Here is a 24242-nt window from a genome sequence, read left to right as displayed (position 1 = left end):
AGTTCAGAAACTCAATAGTCAATTGGCTTGAATGGCCTGTGGATGGGATTGCACTTTGTTGATCTTTGAGGTTTGAGGCAAAAACCTGATGAGACCAGGCCAATGATCGAATTGTGTTGAACCAGAATCAGTAGATGGATCATAGAAAGTTACATCTCTAAATAAGAAGTTGAAACTAAAAATAGTCAAAAGAGTCGATTCTCATGTAAACTGGTTGAAATCTAATTTAATCCACCTGATCTACTTTCACCTTTAAAATTAGTACAGAATATCAGTTGTGTTTGATGCTTCAATGCCTCCAATATGATTTCTGAAACTATGGTTGAAACTGCCTGACCTGAACCAGGAAAATCCTGTTTTGATTTGGGTCAGGTGGATTAGTAATTGCTGTCCCATAACCAAAATTTCCCATGGCTTTATTATTTGTTATTCAACTATTGACTCTTGCTCTTAGTAGACTTTTCCATTGTGATTTCATGAATGTTAAGAGCTATGTTCCCTGGAAACTTCGAAATAAGAAATATACCTCTGTTTGACACTTCAGCTACATTTGATATGGGGTCAAAAAAAACCAACAGAATCATCGATTGATTGCATCTTTCCTCTTCTAATCAGAGATCTTTGAAGTTGCTACTGTGATTCTTCAAATGGTTGAAGTTGCTCTTGCCAAAGAAGTAAAATCTATCTATTTTTGTTAGTGGAACTCCCTACTGAGCTTCCCCTTTTAGTTGAGAAGGATGCTGGAAGGTAGAGATAAAGAATAAATTGACCAAGTTATGTAAACTAATCCAACTGATCAGTCCACCAGTTGTGAAGCTTTCCCAGGTATTAGAGGTTATTTAAGTCCATCTAACTACAAAATGCAAACAACCATTTCCCTTTTTTCTTCAGTTTGAATTTGATTACAGTTTGCAGGTTTTAGGAATTAAGCAAATCAAATTGCCAAAACACCTATATAACCATCTAAGGATATTCCATATTCAACAAGTCCAAATCGCCCTTTCCCCCAGAAACAAGGGTGAACCCTAGAGGCTCTACATCTGGAGGACCCTCATCCAAGATGCCCTACTAGTAATATCATCCCACCATGCACTTAAATGTTTCATGTCCATTATATAGGCATTTCCAATATCATTCAGCATAGTGTGTGATAGTGGAAGGTGAGCAAGGTTAAGGTTCAGTCCCCAGCCAAGTACTTGATCTTTGGGAGCCTCTCATAGGTATCCTACACCTTCCCAAGCTTCTCTTAACTCTCTTTAACATGCTTCTCATCAACAGGGGCACCCAACTTGGGATGGAACAGAAGATGCAGTAATAGATTGTAAATGGGTGAGTGGTAGTTCCTCCTTTCAAGCTCTAGCCATTGTTCTACAAGAACTTTCTCTTACAGAATCCTTCCAACAAATCAGTCCCTTGTGACTTGTACTTCTCGGTTTAGTTACCTTAATAATCACTCAGGATCTGTAGATCAATTCAAACACGACCCTTCAATAATTATGAAGAAAGATCAATTGGGTTATATAAAGTGTAATCTTCATCTTGTAATACAGGAACAATTCCAAATGACTGCGGTGATTAATTACAAGTTTACTACCACAATAATGAATCTAGAACAGAGCAAGAAGCATAGGGAAGGCCAATCACCTTCACTAGTCACTACCATTGTCTTCTTTGTGATATTGAAAGTGAATGCAGAACTCTGAAAGGTATCAAGAGCTTAAATGGGTCAAAGGCAGGGGGTAGGGAGTGAAGGAAAATGATTTTGAGGCTGATTGGATCCTTACAGTGTGGTTTCTGTCACTGTCAATTTTCAGATGGGAAGTGGGCCTAACAAAAATGATGCTTCTATTATGGGTTCTTGTGGTTCTTGCGCCTCACCTTTGATAGCAGATTAACGGGGTTGACAAGTGGACCTAAAATGTTCCTTAACATCATGTGAATAACTTAACTACTCGATTCCATAAATCAGTTTACAAGGTGAGGGGACTTAAGATTATATGAACTCACTTCAATGTTAGATTATCTTCCTAAGAATATGGGATCGTAACAGAATGATTAGCAATGCCATTGTTACCTGAGGAGTTGGATGGAACAAAACTATGAACATGAGAGAATTTCAAACACTTCGCATACAAGGAGGGAGTAATTATTTCCTTTTTGTCAATGATTTATTGCTCCAAACCAAATATTTTCTTGAGGAATTTTTTTGTTTTTTGAAGATAAAAAGAGAGGATTCCCCACAACATCAGGATGAGGAAACCTCCCTTGCAACGCCAATGGTAGCGCAGAAAATAACACCTCGCATGAACCCACATAGTGGAGGGAAAAAAAAAACCACCTAAGGAAAATTATTTCCTCAAAAAATGGGGAAAAGAATCTCCAAACTACAATTTCCCTTTAGCATGAGTTCCATGGTATTTGATTTTTCTCTCTGACCATGTAAGTCCATGTAGAAAGTAGATGATACCATTTTCTACTGTTATTGATAGTGGTGGAAACCTTCCCCTGAAATGAAGGCAAATGCTAATCTCTCTCTCTACAGAACCAAAAGAAAAAAACTTAATAGCTCATTGCTCACAGGCATTTCAATTAGGGTTTCGACTGACAACATGAATAAACAGACGAAAGAAATCACAAATACACACAAATAGAGATTGAACAGCCTTCAGAAGATTGCATCATCACAAGGCCGGAGAGAGGAGCGAAGAGGGCGGCGATGAACAAAGGAAGAGAAAAGGGAGAAAGAAGAAGAAGAAGAGACGAGCAGCAATTCGTCGCTTTACGATTCAGATTGAAAACTACAATATTCCCATCACAATTCCCATCAGGGCTCTTTCGTTTTCTTCTCCACATGAGCTTCGTTTTGCCACTTCCAAGCCCCTTCCTTTCCCATCCCTCTCCCTCGCTCTCTCTCTCTCGCTCTTCCGCCCCTCGCTCCTCTCCCTCACGTCACCCTGTGACCTCTAACCAATTTATATAAAACCGGAGACTATTTTCCTTCCCTAAAATACCCTTCCAATTTTCATTAATTTACTTATTCATAGCCCCGTGTTCTTTTGTTTTTTGGGAGGTATGGATAGAGGATAAAAAGGTAAAAAAGTACCGTTTATGGATGAAAACCAAATATAATTCTGTATGATTTAGACCGATACATGCTTATCCAGATCAGTATTGGCCAAGACATACAATGGCTCGTTCATTTAGGGGGTTTTGATGGGGTAGGAGAGTTATACTTATTTTGTGAAAAACATGATAAAGTCATGTGTTTAAATAATAATGAGGTGAAAAATACTCTTAACAACGGTAGGAGATGAACTTTCATGTTTGCTAATATGACTTTCATGTTTGTTAATGTGGCTTTCAATCCATTTCCTTTCAAAATCCTACCAAATTGCTGAGACTTTGTCGGTGAAAAGTCATTACAATTAATGATTTTTTTTTTCATTCATCTATTCTCTTCCCTAGATATATACTAGCCAAACAAGATTGGGGTGAGAAAGTCTAACTTTCCTGCAATTTTACTTTTCCTATCTCTAACCCCTTAACATGTGGGATCCAAAAATCAAACATTCCCATCCTAAACTCCCCTTTAAACAAACACGCCTATCAGATCCAAAAGGGAAAATTCGATTTTCCTGCTGACTGTCATTGAGTTAGGGGTGAAATTTCCCCAAAAAATATTTAACAGAAACTTTTAAATGTATTAATAGGAGACCCAAGGGCCTGATACTGTTCACATATGACCTAAACAGTTGCCACGTTGCAATAGCCATTCAAAAAACCTACCCCCAAATTTAAGATCCTTTCCATTAATAAAAAAAGAATTATAACCGTTGCTCTCTAGTTTTGGTCAAACAGTTGAAACAGCCTCTCAAGCGTAAGTCTCATCTCTGAATCTCACACACGAGAACCTCATGCACAGTATGCCCCTTGTTACATGCTCCATAACTACAATTTACCATACATTTGAAAAAAGATGAATTATGTCTTGCACCACCAAAAAAAAAAAAAAAAAAAAAAAAATGAATTATGTCACAGACGGGTTTTGTCTTGTAATGTAGGCAGTCATGGATTAGCACTTTTCAAACACAAGATGGGTTAGGAGGCCAGTGAGTTAGTCTGAGAGAAGATTCTATAGAACCACTTTGAACATGCAGTATTGCCATTGCCAGAGATATAAATAACCAGAAGCATCACTTCACACAAATATCAATACAATACATTTGCAAGGAAGGCTGTGTTATTGAGCTCAAGAATACTCTTCAATATTCAATCCATACACCCCCCCCCCTCTTATGCATCTTTGAAACAATAGTGACAATTTTCTAATGAACATTGCAAGCAGCTGTCATGCAAAAAGTTAACCAAGTAGGTTAACACTAGAGAACCCAATTTGTTCCTCCAGATGCAGAAGAGTCAATGTCATATTTTACATCAGCTGGAGCAGTCCACATGATAAGTTCCAGTCAAACAAGTAACCTAAAGATCAAATGCAAAATGATGAGATAAATCTCTGGCCACCTTGACATCACATTCAATTCAAAATAAAGCGATCACCTGGATTCTATTAACAGCATGACAATGCCACAATCATCAAAACGAAACCACTGATTCAGGTTGTGCTGAAGTATGTAGTCGAGATACAGCAGTGTCACTCTCATCATTATCTTCAAAAATGATAGGCCTCCCACTGACATTCTTCCTATCATCAAAAAGACATTGTAAGGAGTGGTCTAAATTAGATTCAACGTCAATAAATAGAGAAATGAAAAGGCACAAGACTATAGATTCAAGTTTGGAAGACCAACACCACTGGCTCCATTCATAGCAGCTTCAAGTTTTCGTACCTTCAATGGCATTAAATATATGTTTTCATAATCTATTCATTACCAATCTACTTGGGGTAAATAATTTGCTTGTTTACACCATCTATTGATCTATCTCAATTTCACATTATGCTTTAGTTGAATCTAAACATGCAAGCTACACAATCCATAAGGTAGTTGTACCATCATAACAAGAGGCATGGAAATGGCCAATCACAAATAAAGCTTCTTAGCCATGCCATAATAGTTTAAGCAAAGAATAAGCAATTATAATTTGATAGAATACGTAGTGTTGTTGTCCCTGTATCCAAATCCCTGGAATCTTCATTCATTATGAATACAAATTCCTTTTGGCATATTTTTCTAAATTCTAAACAAATGCATTCATTGAAACGATGAAGCAAGTTTTAAAAGAAGATGTTCTCTCAGCTAATATCAAAGTTGACATTGTTGGCCCCAGAAGGGCTCTAAGTTCTATGTGAATCGCCATGTGGCAAGTCATATGAGGCTGAAATTTGGTGAACAGGTTGAGCCCACAGTTTCCTTTCTCACATGTTAAGTTTCAGCCTAGAGGCCCTAGACAGAATTTCCCACAAAGCAAAATGAAGCATTTAAAATTTCTCAACAGCCAAGAAGGTGGATGGATTAATGAGGAGATGCATGGACATGCATGGGAAGGTAAATGATTGAATTTGGGTCTTAAATCTGAAATATGGTCAATCCAGGCCATTCCCTGAAGATTCAAAGTGAGAATTGCCACATCATCCTTCCACATGGCACAAATAGGTTCGCTAACCAGGAAGAAATCATGGTTGGTCCAAAAGTGCATTCGTAACTATCAAAATAGGTTCAGTAAATTGCCATATAACTATTCCCCAAAAGTGCATCAACATACGACTGCTTCATGTATATACAATGTGGAATCAAACACCACCAAAGATTTGGTAGCAGGATAGCTCAACACCAAAACTGACATCCTACGAGGCACCCTGGTCACATAATCCAAATCATAGAATCAAAATAAAGTGCAAACAAAAATGACTTACCTTTGGTAGACATTACTCTCTTCTGACAATGCCTTCTCTAACCTCTCCTCAAACGGGGTCGCATGCCAGCTTACTTTTTGATCCTATACAAAGGATCTCAAATAATAATAAGCAGAAATCACCCCTTCCCAGTAAAACTCTCAAAACCACAAAAAATAGAAAAATAAAAAATAAAAAACATAACTAGAAATGGATGTTACAAAAAAGAACAAGAATATAGTAGGTTATAAGATTACCTCCTTGTATTTGTTAGTTGAATTTGGGATTCCATTACCATCCCACCACTTAGGTGAGACATGAGAAAGCTCATCATCGTTCCAGTGTGCAGCAACCATCCCAATAATAGGTCTGTCATCATCTGACATTTTAGTAGATTTCCCAGTCGATATAGACCCAGCACCACTGTTTTGATTCCTGTCATTCTTTGGTGAAGATGGCTTCAGCCACTGAGCCAAGCTTGCATCCAGCTTCACGTCTTGGCCAACTGTAGCTGCTCCTTCATGGAGCATTTCTGACTTACCGGACAATGAAATAGATGTACACTGAGGACTTGAATGTCCACTCTTCTCAAAAGATTCTCTTTCTGGTCCAATTTGTTGGTAAGTACCGTCTTCCTCTTTCAGTACCTTCCACTGAGAGAAGTTCTCAACAGGATTAAGAACTGGATACACATACTGGGACCTGATCCGAGCATTCTTCCCATTTGAATAATTCTCTAGGCTTACTGGAAAAATGGTTCCAGGAGTTTGCATCTCATCAGTTAGTCTTAATGGTGTTGGATAAGGAGAACGATTAGATCCATTATGACTACCTGGGACATCAGATTGCTTAAAACATTTTCCATTTGATGGATACTCACATTCAAAGTGCACACTCTTGTTCCTGGATTGGATATTTTCTGTCAAAGGCTCAGGAGTAACCGAGGAGAGTTTATCATGGTCGATTGCACAAACAGGATTTGTAATTTCTGTGTCAGGTCTCTCAAACTTGCTATCTTCCTTGATACAGATCTTCTCTACCATATCTCCTCTGGACATACAGCTTTTGGAAGTAATGGAGTTAGTCAAATATCGGTCAGCTATACAAAATTGAGAAATAAATCAGAAAATAGCCAAACTCATGATACAAAAGAATCCTATGTTTGATATGCCAAAAGGTTCATCTCATATTAGAGATATCCTATGAGCATTGCCCCATACTTAAACAAGAACTTCTCCAAAAAGGTTTGTGTTTCTCTTTATTTTTCATCTGCCCATCCTAAACACACATAGGAAGAAAAGATGCTGGATGGTAGCTGTCAATCAAATAAATCAACCTACGCATATGATGACAATGCTCATGTTACGGTAAATACCCTATTGGTAGGCCAGTTTCATTTCTTACCAAGTAATTTCCTCAATGCAAATAGTTGTTAAATAAGACAGAACAGCAGTTTACAAAACAGAGAGAATTTCAACCTGCTAGGCTTGTGCTCAGGAGAACGCCCTCCCAGATTTTCACAAAATTTAGCAGGGGAAATAGAAGACTGCTCAGGTTGCTCCACCCAGTGGAGTTTCTTAACGGATGAACTGGGAAGCCATGAGTGCAACTTGGAATGTTCCGAGCCTCCATCACAGGTTGGGGAATCTTTCACTTTCTCTGATGCTTTTCGAATTTCAGCGGGAGTTTCCAGCAGCGTACCGCAGGCTTTAAGGAATTTTGCCTGCCAAAAGAATCATAATTGAAGCATGAATTCATTATGCGGGGGCAATGTAGTACATAAATACCCATGATCAAGACCGTGAATGAAACTTTACTTGCATGGAAAAAAGAAAAGTTAAAAAAAGGGATCATCAGCCATAAAATAAGGCATGTACCATTGTCATCCATTTGTAGGATTCTACCACTCATGGTATCAGGATTAACTTAATCTACTATAACGCTATAAGGAATTAAAAGTAATAAACTCCGTGTTTTAAGTTATAAAAGGACCCCTTGAAAAGGCTTGGCTTTTGCATTTCCAGCCTCCCCACTTCACTTAAGGAATGGAGATCAAATTGTCCACATTAGCAATCAAACCAGAACCAAGATAATGATTCAACCATACAAGTTCACTTAGAAGTTAAGGAGTTGAAGAGTGTTCAGAAGCTATGCAGCCACTGGAAAAAATGAGAATCTACTTATTTGGATGCCAAGTGTCAACACTTCATTCACCAATGTCAGAAGAGATTTCTAGGATGAAAGGTGTATAATACGTATTCATATTGGTAACATAACTTCGCATATGCAGGTACCAATACAAATTTTTTTGCTTCTTTTGACTATCATTTTATAGCTAATCACATCAGCATCCCTCACTACTACTTTATGGCTGACTAGTGCAACATCCAGCCATGAACATCAAAAAATAAAAATTTAAGAAATTTTTGTTTATTTATTTTCTGCCGAGTTATATTAGAAAATTTTTCTAATAAAATTGTTTTTGTGGGAATTGAAAATGCAGATGTATGTGAACCTCCACAACCTGACTGTCACTGATGGAAGACTGCAAATCAAGAACCCCAAAGTCATCAAAACAACAACTGGAATGTAAACAAATTATATCATCATGGTGAAAGAGATTAAGGGTCCATTTTACATTTGCAAGTATATAACTAGCATATGATCTTATTTGTTCAAGTAATTTTAGTTTCTGTTCCACAGTTAATAAATTAGGGGACAAAAGAAAATTTTTGAGAAAAAAAAAAAAAAAAAAAAAAAGCAACAAACTAATCTGTCTACAGGACCCACTAAGCAGCATGATACTAAATAAATCTAAACTTCATGGCCTGCCTCAAAATCTGAAAGCTCAGACCAAAAGGAATATTAGTAGAAATTGTGAAAATATGCATTAGACTATAATGATTATTTCTAGAAATCCATCAGAAGTGAGTGCTATTAAAAAATAAATACAAAAAATCATTTTTGAAAATTCAAATATAGCCTTTTGAAAGGAAGAAGAGGCTGAAGGGCCCTCTTTCAGTGAAGAAAATGAAGATAAACCATCTGCCAATGTACAAACTTACTAACTGTCATTTTCTCACAGTTTGCATATGGTCAAGAAGCCATCAATTCAATCTTGAATTGCAAAATTAATACAAATGAAAAAATAGGGAGGAAAAAAAAGGAAAAAACACAAATGGAACACACACCTCGTCCCTTAGCTCCCTCTCTTCACCATCTCCTCTAAGCAGTGCTGATCCCAAAGTATGACACCTTGTGTCTTCGCAAGGAGAGAATTCTCTTTCTATGGGGGGGAAAATCACAAATATAGGCAGCAATTTAGTAAATTTCTTAGGGGAAAAATGAAATGCTAAAAGCTTACTAATTTCTACAATATTGAATACCTCAAACACAAAACAATAAAAATAATGAAGTACCAAAATTCAAAATCAACAAATGCATCAAGCTAAAAGAGCTAACTCCAACTGCACATTTCTTAATAAATTAAAAACCCAGAAACAAATTCAATTTACCTTCAGAAAGAAATAAAGTTCCTAGTTTATTTCCTGAAAGTAAAGCATCCTGCAGAATTTAACGATATTTATTCAGTAAAATTCAAAATGAAAGAGAACCGATCACAAGAAAACGAGTAAAGATTCAACCATACCCTCTTCTTCGATGCAACTGCGTCGGAGCCAACATGTGCATGAGAACGATTATCACATTTTACTCGAAAACATCCAAAGAAACACCCCATCCTCCTCAGTACTCCTAGAATGAACCCAAAATCACTCCCTGTTTACAGCACATTACAATGAATCAGAAGAACAGAAACAACATTATATCTTTGATCCATAAACCCTAACTGGATCAAACCAAATCAAGAGTTCAAAACCCCTTCTTTTTTTTTTTTTTTTTGGCAGAGCTGAGAGAGAAAGAGGGTTTATGTGATGTACGGACAAGGATATAGCGAAACGGGGCGAGTCCGACCGGAGTCGTCTTCTCTTTCTTCCATCGTGTAATGTGTGTGTGGGGTTTGTTTTTGCTAGTTTCGTTTTTGAAATTTAAATTTGGTTTTAAAAACGAGGGAAAATAATAACGCCATTATATTATAGAAAGTATTTTTTCGGTGCTTTACTAATAATTTAATAAAGAATAGAACTGGTAGGACCCATATAAAAAGGATGATCTTGAACGTCGATTTGGTATATTCTGACGTTCTGTAGTCAGTTTTCGTGAGGTAAGATATCACCTCATGTGGGACCCCTGTTGATGGAACGGATCCCTACTCCGTAAATCGTAACGGTTCATAACCTCAATCTTAACGATTTTAACGGGCATCTAAGGTAGAATGGTTCCATACCCTTTTCTGTAATCCCCAATCAAACACCACTACTTTGGAATCGTAGATCCCATGTTAGCGGATTTCTTAGTGGGTCCACATAGTGCAACTGTAGACAGCAGTCCTTATGTACACATGGCAGCCTATGCAGGACTCGGACTATAATCTAATCGTCCATCTAAGAGAATTCTGGACCGTTTGATCTTCTGTTATGGGTTTGGTTGATGGAAAAGTTGGATTCAACTCCTCTCTTCCGCCCATCGCCTAGGTCTTGCCCATGGTTATTTGGGCAAGGTGATGATCCAATAGTTTTTGACACCTTATTCCTTGAGCCTTCGGCATCATCTTATTGTCTGCATCTTTCTCAAATTGTTGTATTATCATCTTGCCAAGTGGCCCTCGATTATTTAACTATGAGCTGACCAAGGTGATGGGTGCTAAGAATAGGAGCCAAATCCAAAAAAGTTTCCATAGACTAACGAAAAGAAAAAGTCTATCAATCGAACGATAGATGATCCTCGATGAACCTTTCCGATCAGATCTCAACATTCCTCATTCAAGAAAGTGTCAATTCTTAGCCAACCAAATTGGGATCTGGCTCCTCTGTGGTGCAACAAAGGTAGGAATACACGTCCGACGGTCTAGAACACCTAGGCAGGGACCACACACGGGATTCGAGGTGCTCTAGACCATCAGATGTGCACTGACAACTTTGTTGCGCCACAGAGGAGCTCCACCCACCTAAACTATCTATATGGATCAAGTTGGAACATGATTTTTTCCGTCAATCTCGATTCACCCCTACAGTATTGGGGAAGGTCATAATGTACATAGTTTTACCCATACTTCGCGAAGAGACTATTTCTAATTAGAATTAATGACTACTAGTTGCAATGGAATAACCTTACCATTGTACTGAGGTCAATGAGGAATATCAATCAATTTAATCCAAACCTCAAAATCTTGTCAAGATGGTCTTAACAATCATACCAATCCAACTATGATGTAAGGGTGTTCCTACCTATTGTAAAAGCTTCACCATAGGATAATAACCCATGCAGACGCCCTCCACAGACAAAGCTAATGAAGGAGCTTAATAATACTTTTGGGTGAAGCGTATTAAAAGCTTTTCTAATAGCAAATAGTGACCATCCACCAACTTGAAAATGAATATGAGAATATGGATCCTCTTCTTATTCATTCCTTTTTGTTAGTTTGTGTGTGGGGGGTTTTTCTTCCACCCTTTCTCTTAGATTGGCTTTTCTCTTCTTAACTAGAAGATTTTAGCTTTACTCATCAGCAACTTTTTGTGAAATTTTGATATAGGTACAACTAACCCTAAATATGTTATATGCTGATAATGATCAGTTTCGGTTGTGTTTGTCTTCTTCAAAATTTGTTGGCATTGGTACATACCCTAATGAGTTGGGGATGTAGTGACTGCAGCTCCATGGCTGGTTTACTTTCATATTGGGTGAGTACTGTGCAGTTGTCGAACTTAAAAACCCTAGGAAGGCATCTCCATTGGGTGGATAATGTGCGGTTGTCAGACTTAAAAACCCTAAGAAAAGCATCTCCATCATAAAGCTAAGCTTTTAAATTGGGTTCCGTCAAATTATATTAGAGCAGATTGTCCATGCACTGACCATATGATCTATAATTAGAGGAGTTGATGTAGAGAGTGCAATTCCATCGCACGAAAATTGTGGGATTTTAGTCCCATATCTTAAGCCTTTAGGTTGGAATGTCGGTATGACTTAGACATAAATATGTGGTGCCTTCACATGAGAAGGACATCAGTATTACTGTTTTAGTGAACAACAATGATGGGAGGGATCATGGGTCTTTTTTTAAGGTGTGAGATTAGATGTTTATCCTCTTATATTCCTCTCAACAATTAGGGAAATTGATATTAGTGTCTTTCAAGGTTCTAAGGGATTGATACAAAGAAAAGATGAGTGAACAAAAATGAGTGGAGATCTATCTCCTCGAGGATTGGTCGAAGTGCATGTAAGCTGACCCAGACACCTTAGTTAACCAAAAAAAAAGGAACAAAAATGATGAAAAGGATAATGGGTCTTTGTCAAGGTATGAGATTGGATGTTTAATCCTTTAGACTTTTCTCCCACAGCCATTAGTCTTTAATTGGCATTAACTGTTGGACTAAGGTTGTTGATGCCCTCATAAGCTCCATAGAAGCAATGGCTTAATTTGGAGTAACTGGTTACCCTTTGATCACTCCCTAACAACTAATCCGTAAGGCAGTAGTGAGGCACTTCTTTTTCATATTTATGCGAGTTTCTGAGGCACTTCTTTTTCATATTTATGCGAGTTTTACTCGTCTGCAAAAACAAAAAAAGAGGCAGGTGGGGTGAGAGTTGAACAAGCGGCCTCACCTTAGGACTTGGGACAAAGCTCTATTGCTTTGACAGCCACCAACACACCAAAAGTGCTAACCCATACTTAGCTTGTTTAGCAGCCAAGAAATATCTTCCTAAGGATCGGCTCTTCCCTTTTCTTGACGAGCTCCATTCATTTTATGCGTTTGTATAGTTGACAATGTTTATAATTCAATAAAAAAAATTTCATTCTTTCAGAAAATATATTTCCACTTGTAAAAGTCCCAAAATAGAGGCTTTTAGTGGATTATATATAATTGCCAACAAACGAATCTAGGTCTGTTCTATTATGACCAAACAATCAATTCCATGCGCAAATCTAACCCTTGGATCTAGTTTAACCGATAAATATTCTTTGGATATGTTGTTTTATATCATCATCTCTATTTGTATGACAAGATTCAATCTAACTTTATTTTTCCATGTGAAAATATAAGATTATAGACTTTTAGCATATGGCTATTTTCTTAGAGATATGACTCAAATCTTGATATATGTCACAACGAATGATGAGATGTAATGAGCATGGAACGACTGAGAATATCTAAGTATGCACCTCAAGGGACTCTTAACCACCCAATGCTCATTGTTTACTGCACCGGTGCAATGATTATAAATTATTTTCACACTGGCACATCTGAGGAGAGGCATTTATATTCAATGATCAATTTGACAATAGGAAAATCTCCATTTAACTTAGAAAAAAAAAAAAGTGTGGCACCCTTGGCCCCTCGGTGGGTCTGCCTCTTTGGAGCTTTTTTCGTGGGCTCTCTTGCATCTAATGAAAAGGTGATTTGATGAACCATGTAAATAACATTTTTTACTACAAAAATACTAGATGTACTTGAAAAGAGTTGATTAAATGACCAACCATTAGGCAAGGGATAGGTACTCCACCGATTATTACAAACCGTTGGGCCAAAGCTTCGGTGTGCCTCGAGGAGATAGGTTTTTTTTTTTTTTGGGATAGAAACCTCGAGGAGATAGTCAACTAAGTCAAGTATGAAGAATGAGGTGAAGGCATAAACCACATATTGGGAATACCCTCTAGTAGGGGTGTCAATTCGTGGCCCGAACCGGGTAAACCGACCGGGACCGACCGTTTATAGACCGGCCCGGCCCGGACCGTTTATTAAACGTGTCGGGCTTGAGCCCGGCCCGTTTATAAATGGTCGGTCTCGGTTTTGCTACTTGAACCGTCGGGCGCCCGACCGAATAACGCCCGACCGAGACCGGCCTATTGTGCACCGACTTGGTCCGACCCTTTAATGATTGTAGAATACCTATTTTACCCCCCAAATTAAAGAATAAAAACTAAAAAGTAAAGACATGTTCACATTTTAAATAATAGTTATATTTTGTATCATTTATTGATTTATTGTCATTTTTTTGGGCTTGCATAAGTGGGTCGGAATATAATAGCACATTTTAAAGAGGGCCCGTTTAAAAATCGGTTAAAGCCCGTTTAACATTAAACATGTCCGTAGCCCGGTTAAGGCCCGACTAAAGCCCGATTAAGGTGGCCCGATTATAACCCGAGACCGACCGACCGAATATAAAGTGTACAATGCCCTCAATAACTAAGCCCGATTAGTTAAATGGGCGGACACGGTGTAGCCTTTGAAAGTCTTCAAGCCCGATTAAGCCCGACCGAAACCGAACCGGCCCGACCGGTTGACACCCCTACCCTCTAGCATCTTCCATGACATAAAGTCATAAACACATTGAGGAAAATCCTTCTGCAAATCTGGCTAGAACCATTGACATGTTGATTGGGTTGATCCACTTAGCTCCATTTTGACCATTCAGACCCTATGGTTGGACCTCAATAGGCCATTACCATCTTATAGCAGATGGAATACGGATAAAAAGGAAAAAGAACAAAGGGCTTTAACCGTTTAAGGACTCAAATTAATTAATAAATCACTCGAGCATTGGGAAGCAGAAGAGTGGCGGATTCCCCGTTCTTGTATATCCTGCAAATAGAGCAGAGTTCCAGGTAATCCCACCAGTTTCAGAAGATTGGTCGAGCTTTCGTCTGCATTTTCAGCTTCATCAATCGATTTAGGAGTTGTGCCCAAACTTGAGGTTAGTTTTTTCTACTTGGAATATTACTGTTGATTCTGAATCACATTTCAAATGGAAATCTGGATTTCTTTAAATGAGCAGTTTCATTTTTGTTGGGTAACATTCTGGAACCTTATATAGTTTTTGAGTAGTTGTGCCCAAGCTCTAGGTAAGAGCTTTCTACTTCAGAAATCACGGGAACATTATCATTGATTCTGAATCAGTTTTCAAATGGAAATCTGGGTTTCCTAATCTGGGCAGTGCCCCCCTCCCCCCTTTTTCTGGTGAACTTCTGTAACCGTTGTGCGGTTGGTAATCGATACTTACTTAGCTTCACAGAATCTCTGTTTACTTTGTGATTGCAACCATTTGAGATGACTACAATTAAGAGGAAGAGAAAGATGAAGATATCTGCTCTTGATTTTGAAAAATTTGATGAAAATATCATCTTCAACATCCTCAAGAGAGTAGAAGCTGATACTTTGTACAATTTAAGGGTGGTAAACAAGCAATGGTATAACTTGATTTTTGATACTGAGTTTGCTAATTCAAACCTCTCTCACGCGGAACCTGTTATCTTGCTCCAAACCCTAGTCTTTGGTTCTTATAGATTGGGTTTTATAGAGAGGAAAGGAGGAGAAATCGAGGTTCAGGATTTGAATATGAGTTTACAGACGCCAGTACGTGCTTCTTGCCATGGCCTTGTCTTGTTGCAAGACCTCCCAAAACGTGGAAATTTATCAGTAGGGAACCTTCTCACTAGAAAAGGGATAAAAATACCTTCATGTATTAAAAATACATTTCTAGGCAATGGTTTTGGGTTCACATTTATTCCTCAAACAAGAGAATACAAGATTGTGTGCTTTGTGTTCGATATGTGTATTCGTTCTTGTGTTTATATGATACTCACTGTCGGTTCTAATGAATGGAGACAAGTCAACGGGCCTCAGTTGCGTATGAACTATAATGAACAATCCATATCTATCAACAGTTTAGTGCATTCACTAGTTACTGAGGATGATCAAGACTTCTTGTTTTCCATAGACACTGTTGATGAAACTTCTCATAAGACTGAATTACCTTATTTTGGGACAACATATTGTCACGGTTGTCACCTAATGGATCTAGGAGGGGTTTTATCACTTGTTAGAGATGTGGGTGGTTGTGCTGAAGTATGGGTTCTGGAAGACTTTTATAAGAAAGAATGGATTAGACGACACTGCATCAAACTTCAATATGAAACGCTTGGTAATAATGATTACGCACCAATTGGTAGCCTTGGAAATGGCAAGATAATATTATTCGTTCACACATTTGCACAATTTGGTTCCTGTTATGTAGCTGATGTCGAACTGCAGCAGGTAAAGAAGTTACCATTTGTCAAGGCTAAGAAGTTACAGTTTGTCAAGGCTAACAGACGTCATTATATATCACACTTAAACAGCCTCATTTCAAGCAAAGTGTTGTAGAAGCCAATGTTGTAATTTCCTCTATGATACTTGGACAAGGTTGAAAGGTTTGGTCGTGAGGATTACCTCAGGTTTTTTCCCGGATCTACTTGAAATTACATTACCTAGTTTTAATTGTTAGAAGGCATGCTGAGCTGTATGAGACAACTGACTACAAATTTTGGATACCATCTAGCTTGAGATATATGGTGTTCACTTGAAAGTAGAGTACTATGGCTTTCTATATGTGATATACCTTCTTAGATTGATTTAGATGTGCTTGGATTTATTATTTTGTCACTTTCAAGCCTTACATTATATGACAAACAGATGATTTGTGAGTACGTTCTTGATTATGGAAATTTATGGGAATGCTTTATTTACAATCTTTTGTTCTATGCTAGTTGTGCAAACTTGAAATACAGAACACCATGCTGAAGTAAAATTCATTTACTTGGGTAACCTTGGTTGCACAAGAAAGTGAAATTACTTTCCTTCCTTTTATTTTTCGTTTAAAAAACTAATTCAAAAGGGTCCTCAAATCATGAAAAACTAGACAGTTTATCAGCTTGTTTCCATGGAAATTATTTTAGCAGGGTCCTTGTACCATGTTGAGTGATAATTCCCTTATTCAGGCTCCCTTGGTTGTACAAGAAAGTGAATTATATTCCTTCCTTTTATTTTTCATTTAAAATTTCTACTTTAGAAGGGCACTATAACATTTATCAACTAGTCTCCCACGAAATTAGTTTCAGCAGGGTCCTCTTTACTGTGAAAACTATTTAAGATGGGGAATAGTTTCAGTGGTCCTTGTACCAATCTGAAATGATATTTCCATACTTAGGTAGGCTTTTTTTTTTTTTTTGGCAAACAGGTAGCCTTGGTTGCACAAAAAAGTAGATTTTTTTTGCTTTTGTTTTCCATTAAAAAAAACTGATTTAAAAGGGTCCTCATATCAGAAAAAACTATAAATTTATCATCTTATCTCAATGGAAATTATTTATATGTTAGATCAAAATAGGGCTTGTTATTCTATATTTCTTGTCATTCTCTCCATATTTCGACTCCATTGGGAACGCCACCAAGAACAATTTCACCAATTCATTGGTGTCTACTACATTAGCAGTAATTGTTGGCATTGCATTTGATGAAAAAAACTTGGATTGAGGAGCACATGAGAACATTAACTAGCATTGATGCTTTGTGTCCTATCCATTTCTTGCACTCCTTAGTGTTGGTCCCTGAAGACTTGAAGGTCTTGTTGTTTATTTAACTTTTAATGAATAAAATGATGATTAGTGTAGTATAAATTTTTAGTTACACAAGGGCTTTTATATTTGTCTTGCATTTGATGGAGCAATAAAGTTCTAATAAATTGTTGTTTCATAATAAGATTATCGTGGTTTCAGATGCTCTCGATGTCAATTCTCAAGTTGTTTTCTATTAATCTATTTGAACATTTTCGGTAAGATTTACTTGAATTGTCTTGTGGGATTGTTGAAAGCATTGTAATGTTTCCTAGACCACCTAAGTACCTTACTGTCTCATTGGTAGCCTACCCAAGTTATAGATGGATTGGATAATGATACCCTCTGACTGTTTGATTGTTGAAAAAGGGCTTCTTTTCCATTAGATGTCATGGGATCGTGTGTGGCTATACCAATCAAACCTCTCCCCAACCAGTGAACCAAGCTTGCATCCAGCTTCAAGTCCTTGTCAATTGTGGCTGCTCCTTCATGTAGCATTTCTAGCTTCCTTGGAAAAGAAATAGATGTAACTGAGGAGTTGTATGAACACTCTTCTGAAAAGATTCTCTTGGCTGACCAATTTGCTAGCAAGTATTACTGTCTCTTCTTTCAGTACCTTCCACTGAGAGAATCTCAATAGGATTTAGAGCTTGATAGACATTCTGGGACCTGATATGTGCATTCTTTCCATTTGGATGATTCTCTAGGCTTACCGGATAAATGGTTCAAGAAGTTTGCATCTCATCAGCTAGTCTTAATAATATTGGATAAGACAGAAAAGATTAGATCCATTATGACTACCTGGGAAATCAGATTGCTTCAAACTTTTTACATTCGATGGATACTTACATTTTAAACACATACTATTTCCTGGATCGTATATTTATTGCCAGAGGCTCAAGAGTAATTTAAGAGAGTTTATCATGGTCAGTTTCTCAATCATGATTTGTAATGAAGAGTCAAGTTCTATCATTTATGGTTCACTGGAAATTGGAGTTTTATGGCTTGGTATGTATAATATAACTTCTTAAGTTCGACTCTCACTAGGCATACCTTGGGCCACTCACACGGGGGTGTTTAGTGCTTGTCACTGCTTTCAATGAAAGTTGAAGGGTCAGTATGGACTCGCGGGACTTGGATACCCGTCGTTAGCAAAAAAAAAATGTATAATATACCTTCTTAGCTTTATTTAAGGCCTGATTTGGTATGATTTATTTCTTTCTGTTTCAGTTTCATGGGTAATTTTTATTTCGAAAATTGTTTGGTTTGATGATTTATTTATTTTTTTGTTTCAGTTTCATGGATAATTTCTATTTCGGAAATTGTTTTGTTTGATTTTTGTGCCTTATTTCATTGTTCCACTGAAATAGAAATCAAATGGAATAGAAATTCTGAAATAGGTGAGGAGCTGTTTTAATTTTAAAATTGAAATTAGTCACTTTTGCTCTTTAATGAGCACATCGTTTATTTTATAGGGATTGCAGTAATTTCATGTTAAAATAAAACATGACCCTTCTTCGACTGATAGTCTTACACTCTTATCACCACTATGCCCCACCACACTTCTTCTCCTGTTGATAGTCTTCTCCTGAAGCTCACATTATTATATATCAAAAGAATACTAAATTACTAATTAATATGGCTCACTTGAGAAGATGGTTGAAATTTTTTTATTGGGTTTCAAAACTCTTTAGTTCTTAAATTAAATGGATAAGAGAATGCTACCCCCTGGTGTGGGTACACGTCAGTGGGCAAGACCAAATTGAAGGCGTGTGTCAACATCTTTAGTGTGGGGGAAATATAATCTATTGGCACCATGGTTTCAAGTATCAGTCTGGGATTGGCCGTATCGGATTGGTATTGGTTGAGACTGATCCCTCATCTGATATTGATTTGGATCGGTTATCCGGATCGTTTCAGGGGTAGAATAGGAAAAAATAATACTTTTTATAAAAATTAGGGGTAAAATAGATCGATACCCATCGATCTCGATACCATCCCCTAAATCCTTGATTGGCACCATTATGTGTAGGTGCAGGTGCACATCAATGGGTAGTGTTCTTTCTTTCTAAATTAAATTATATAGGTTTTCAAAAAATCTTAAATTAAAGTTTTATGATTAGCTTATCTCTTTGTGAAAATGGTCCATTAATCAAAGCTCTATGACCAATATTAGCTTTTACCAATATATATATATATATATATATTAGCTGCAAAATTAGTAAACCAATTATTGGTCATCATCATCACTCAAATGGATCTTTGTAAGCTTTGAATCACAAACCTGAGGTGATAGTAAAACATACAATTTCTTCCTTTGAAACTCTATTGAAGCAAGTACTCAGGGTTTCTTACTAGACGTGCAGCACGCTCAACTGAAGGGTTGGAGCATCAAGGAGCTCTGGAGTAATTTTAAAGAATTAGAACACCTATTTTTCTGACTTAACAACATCATAGCCTTAGAGCTTAGTTTTCCTCTTCTTAGATGCCTATAACTTTTTTTTCTACCATCTTTTTTTAGGGTCAGGCCAATAATAACGTGGTTGTTCTTTTGGTCCCATACGGCTATGGATAACAAAACCTCTATGTCAATATGTAATCTAGGCATTAATGTTCTCATACTTTCATTTAAATTTCCTCTATTTCATATACATATATACATATATATATATATATATATATATATGGGTTGGGGTTTTCTGGTCGGACACCCCATATGGGTATCTTTTGAGGGGTTTATTTTGCACCGTAGGATCTGAAATATATAGATATAATGTATTGATTTGGAATAAAACACTGTATAGTAATATGAAAGACATATGGATGAAACAATCGAAACATTTGAATAGGTTGTTAGAGTTCTTGCCATAACCAATATCACTGATGTTAATAAGAAATCTTGTGTTCTCTCCCAAGATCGAAGTAACCGATCTATTCCTACCGAACTCCTCACTTGAAGCTAAGATCTCAAAATCACCCCAGTGAGAATTTCTTCTCTGAAATTGCAGGTTCTCAAACCTTGCTTCCTCTCCTTCTCTCTCACTCTCTCTTTCAAATCTCCAACTCAAAGGAAACTGAGAAAAACCCCTTATTCCACCTGCAACCCTGCTTCCGAATCAACTTATGTTGCAACAGCTGCTTGGCTAAGCGCGCTTAGCTTCTGAGGCTTTCAACTAGAGGTTGTGGGCTGCTCGTTTTGGGCTCTGCTCGAGGTGCGGCATCTATCTCCTGAAAATCTAACATCAGAAAAAAAAAAAAACAAATCCTGTGAGTGTGTCCCCTCTCTGGCCAGCGAGCTCCCTCTCTGAAAAATAAAACCTCCTAACCTGCGATTTCTGAACCTGAAACCTTTCTCTGTCTCTACTGAAACCCTTCTATCACAACCATTTACTCTCTGTGAAATCATTTCTCACAAACCAGAGATTTCTCTCCTAAAATCTTTCCCTTTCCCAGCGATTCTTCTCCTAAAGTTTCTCTATTTCAACCGAAATCTCTTCCAGCAACTTTCTTCTCAAAACCCCATTTCCTCCTTGACCATTCACACAGGGTTTTCTTCCCTCACTTCGGCAGTTCTCGACGTTGGTCGGTGAATCATCCCCTTCCTTGAGACTTGAAGTATTGGGACTGAGTCACTTAGAACGCACTGAGCAGAGAGAGAGAGAGAGAAGGAAAGGAGCTGAATAATATTTTTGCCATCACCGTTGCTGTCCACGAGCCACCAATGGTCGCTGCTTGCAGGTATTCTCTGCCTTTTTCCATCTAGGGTTTACGATTTTTGGTTATCCCTTCTGTTTTCTTTCCCGCTAGTTATCGATTTTCCTTTCTACTTTATACCTGTAGTGGTGAGAAAGGGTGAGCTGAACAAGACTGCCATCGGAGCTCTAACTTATTGTCTTTTTTCTGGTGAATGGAGCTCTGATTTGCTCTTGCTTTTTCGCCAGTACCTGGTGGACAAACGGTAAATTCCCAGAGATACAAATGTGTTCTTAGTTTCTTCAATGCTTGTGCTTTTTTCAGCTTATTTGCTTAACTGTTGTGTGAATTTTTGGCTTTATTGGTTCTCAGTGATGGGTTTAGGGTTTTGATTCATGAGTTGCCAGTTCATACACTTTAGTTTTACTTTAGATTTTAAGCTTCGAATCTTTGAGATCGTCATATGCTTTTTGCCTTTAATTTTTTAGTTTTCTTGATTTTTTCGGATTAAAACTGAAAATTATTGAGTTTCTATTTATTATAAAAGAGAGTTTATGACTTTTGAAGTCCATGTTTGAGAACTCCCAACCCTTTTAAACAGATGTCCTACTTGAAACTAGTTAGTAACCATGCTAATGAAAGACCAGTTCTCAACAAGACAACTAAGAACTATTCTAACAGTTGGATCACTCTATATCATTATCAGCTAGTTACAGCATGTAAAGCAGCAACTGAAAACAACAGCAACACCTAACAGCATGGTGTTTCAAATCATAGCAACCATGCTTTGGAATGAAACCTAACCCCTGGAGACACAAACAGTACCAGTATCTTGTCCATCGCAAGACAGAAAAAATAGGCAGAATACCGGAAAAATTAAGAGCAACAGAAATAACAAGTAAGTTACCCTGATGGGACTCGTATCTCAATCGAAGGTAGGCCTTTTAGAGTTGAATAACCCCTCTGTTTCTAATTTCATAAGCACCAACCCAGACAAGAACTAAAGATTTGAATTTGGAAAGAAAACATAGAAGAACCCAACAGGTCTAGGTTTTCCTCTGTTCTGTTTCTACTTTCTCTGAGTAACAGATATTTAAAAGTTGCAAATGAGTCCATTAATTGGTGTCAATTTGTGAATCGAGTCAAATCAAATTAGGGAAGTGGAAATCCCAATATTTTCTCAGGCTGGTTGATCAGTTTTGGGGTCCTTCTGATCTCAAATATTTAGTTGATGCAATGCGATCTTTCATTCCAAATGCTGCCATGGTTCACACTCACAGCTTCAGAGTTGCACCTGGTGCTGATGGAGCTGCCTTGGCTGATCTTGCAAAGTTTGTAGAACCCATTGTTCTTCTTAATAATGAGGTTGTCAAAATATCGGCAATTCTTCTACAGCCAGGTTGCTCAGAAGTGCGTCACCAAATGAAGGAAGACTCTTCCATGTTGAATGTAGAAGAGAAAAAGGATCAGATTTTGAAATTCCCTGTATTAAATTCACAAGATCCAAATGGGAAAGCTCCACCTGTGCTAAAGCCCGGTGATATATCTGTGGTTTATGTTTGTGAATTGCCTGAAATTAAGGGAAAGTTTGATCCTGCAAAAGCTGTTGCCCTTGGATTGAAAGCTGGTCCCAAATATCGTGAACTAGAACTTGGGCACTCAGTCATGTCAGATCATCAAAATATAATGGTTGGTTGAATGAAAAATCTTCGTTTCTCATACTTGTAATTTATTTATTTATGTATGTTCCTAAAATGTAGATATGCAGACTCTGAGGAAGGACATGATTTGCAAATAAGTGGTTGTTTGATCCATCTTTCTTATTTAGTACCCACTTTATTCTTTGTTCTTAAATGCGTAGCCTTATTTGCTTGGTTATACCGGTTCATCCAAGCGATGTACTTGGTCCTTCAGCTCCTGGTCCTACTGTACTCCTTGTTGACTGCCCTATGCTGTCTCATTTACTGGAGTTGTTGTCTACGCAGTCTCTCGATACCTATTATGTAGACTTCGTGGACCAAAACTTGAATACTGTTAAGTCTGTGAATTGTATAATTCACTAGAGTCGTTCATTTATCACAATGACTCCTGAATACCAAAATTGGATGAAAAGATTTGGTGAAGCACAACATATCATGGCTGGACATGAAATGTGAGGTTTAATTCTTATTTCCAATATCAAATGACCCCTTAGGATTTCTAACCTTGGAGGTTGTTTCTTATTTGGTACTAATATTATTAGTATTTTTTAATTGCCTTTTGTTCGCAGAAAGAACTTGGAAATTCCAGTTCTAAAATCCAGTGCAAGAATCATAGCACGACTTAATTACTTGTGTCCTCAATTCTTCCCAGCTCCAGGATTTTGGTCTCTTCAGCACCTAAAGAACTCCACGCCTGAGTACATCACTTCATGTGAGGTTTGTCAATATTTCATAATTTCCTTTTAGAAGAGATGCTGAATTGATTACAAGATTGAACTATGTTATGTTGATAAGTTGGTAGTTACTGTAGAAAAACAGGGGAATTAAGCAAAATCAGTTTCTTCTAAAGTGTTGTGAAATTTTTTCTGCTGAAAATCTACTGAGGGCATGGAGGCAATTGACTGTAGAAACTTGTGAGGAGTAAGACTTAGTTGCTTAGTTGTTTGATCTTTTAAAGAATATAAACAATGTGATAATGTTGTTGCCCCAAATTCAGTGCTCCTTGCCCCTGCTTCCCATTCACTCTACCATTCCAAGAAAAAGGAGCCTTTTCCAAATCCTTACTGAAGATAATTGCCTTTTTTTTCATATAATTTGTAAGATCCATAGTTTTATAGTTCAAGATGTATTGCAAGCCAAAAACTCTTCTTGACCTAATTTATTAGTTCAAGATGTTTTTGATTACTTTTTATGTTCTATTAATATATATTCACTATTTGTTCTTGACACTTTTTGTCCACTGGTTTCCTGTTACCTTGTTTCCGAACTCTTATTTGTAACCATTATGATGACTAGAGATCTGACAGTAGTAGGGGAACTTGCTAATAGCCTCAGCTTTCCTTAGGGTTGTGTCACTCATTAGTTGGAGTCATTATTCTTTAGCTAAAATGATTTTCTTCTTATATTCTGGTGGAGTTCATCCATCTTTCATCCATCCTCATTTGTTTCAAATTGTAGCATGGCCTTTATTGTCATTATTAGTTAATGTTCGCTTACTTTTCGTTTTTTAAAC

General features: G+C 37.4%; 2 protein-coding genes across 7 annotated transcripts; one reads left to right on the top strand and one right to left on the bottom strand.

The window, feature by feature from the left end:
• Positions 1-4137: 4137 nt before the first annotated feature.
• On the bottom strand, positions 4138-9894 carry LOC122058648 (protein JASON). Of its 4 annotated transcripts, XM_042621289.1 has the most exons (10): positions 9794-9894; positions 9501-9628; positions 9367-9415; positions 9043-9137; positions 7330-7574; positions 6732-6913; positions 6109-6596; positions 5873-5955; positions 4558-4698; positions 4138-4479 (listed from the first exon to the last, which is right to left on the bottom strand). In XM_042621289.1, the coding sequence occupies exons 1-10, from the start codon at positions 9846-9848 to the stop codon at positions 4467-4469; spliced, it is 1479 nt and encodes a 492-aa protein (XP_042477223.1). In that variant the 5' UTR covers positions 9849-9894; the 3' UTR covers positions 4138-4466. The 4 variants fall into 4 exon arrangements, with proteins under 4 accessions (XP_042477223.1, XP_042477222.1, XP_042477220.1 ...); XM_042621288.1 differs by having other exon boundaries at positions 4558-4702; positions 6109-6913; XM_042621286.1 differs by having other exon boundaries at positions 6109-6913.
• Positions 9895-14308: 4414 nt separating this feature from the next.
• Positions 14309-24242, top strand: LOC122059895 (tRNAse Z TRZ4, mitochondrial-like). Of its 3 annotated transcripts, XM_042622948.1 has the most exons (4): positions 14311-14662; positions 20345-22718; positions 22891-22963; positions 23385-24242. In XM_042622948.1, exons 2-4 carry the CDS (start codon positions 22266-22268, stop codon positions 23474-23476), a joined length of 618 nt encoding a protein of 205 aa, XP_042478882.1. In that variant the 5' UTR covers positions 14311-14662; positions 20345-22265; the 3' UTR covers positions 23477-24242. The 3 variants fall into 3 exon arrangements, 1 of the variants encoding a protein (XP_042478882.1); XR_006134138.1 differs by lacking the exons at positions 20345-22718; positions 22891-22963 and having other exon boundaries at positions 14309-14662; positions 23299-24242; XR_006134139.1 differs by having other exon boundaries at positions 14309-14662; positions 22425-24242.

The sequence above is a fragment of the Macadamia integrifolia genome, chromosome 13, assembly GCF_013358625.1.
Source record: "Macadamia integrifolia cultivar HAES 741 chromosome 13, SCU_Mint_v3, whole genome shotgun sequence".
Lineage (NCBI taxonomy): Eukaryota > Viridiplantae > Streptophyta > Magnoliopsida > Proteales > Proteaceae > Macadamia > Macadamia integrifolia.
The sequence above is the reverse complement of the archived record's forward strand: the minus strand, read 5'-3'. Positions and strand labels throughout refer to the sequence as shown.

Coding starts and splice junctions, on each gene's coding strand:
- LOC122058648 (XM_042621286.1), bottom strand. CDS start 9,848: ATGGAAGAAAGAGAAGACGACTCCGGTCGGACTCGCCCCGTTTCGCTA. Junction 9,629..9,793: donor CCCCGTTTCGCTATATCCTT/GTCCGTACATCA, acceptor TGCTGTAAACAG/GGAGTGATTTTGGGTTCATT. Junction 4,699..5,872: donor GAGAGTAATGTCTACCAAAG/GTAAGTCATTTT, acceptor GATGATAGGAAG/AATGTCAGTGGGAGGCCTAT.
- LOC122059895 (XM_042622948.1), top strand. CDS start 22,266: ATGCGATCTTTCATTCCAAATGCTGCCATGGTTCACACTCACAGCTTC. Junction 22,719..22,890: donor CAGATCATCAAAATATAATG/GTTGGTTGAATG, acceptor TTAAATGCGTAG/CCTTATTTGCTTGGTTATAC. Junction 22,964..23,384: donor CTCCTGGTCCTACTGTACTC/CTTGTTGACTGC, acceptor TCTTCCCAGCTC/CAGGATTTTGGTCTCTTCAG.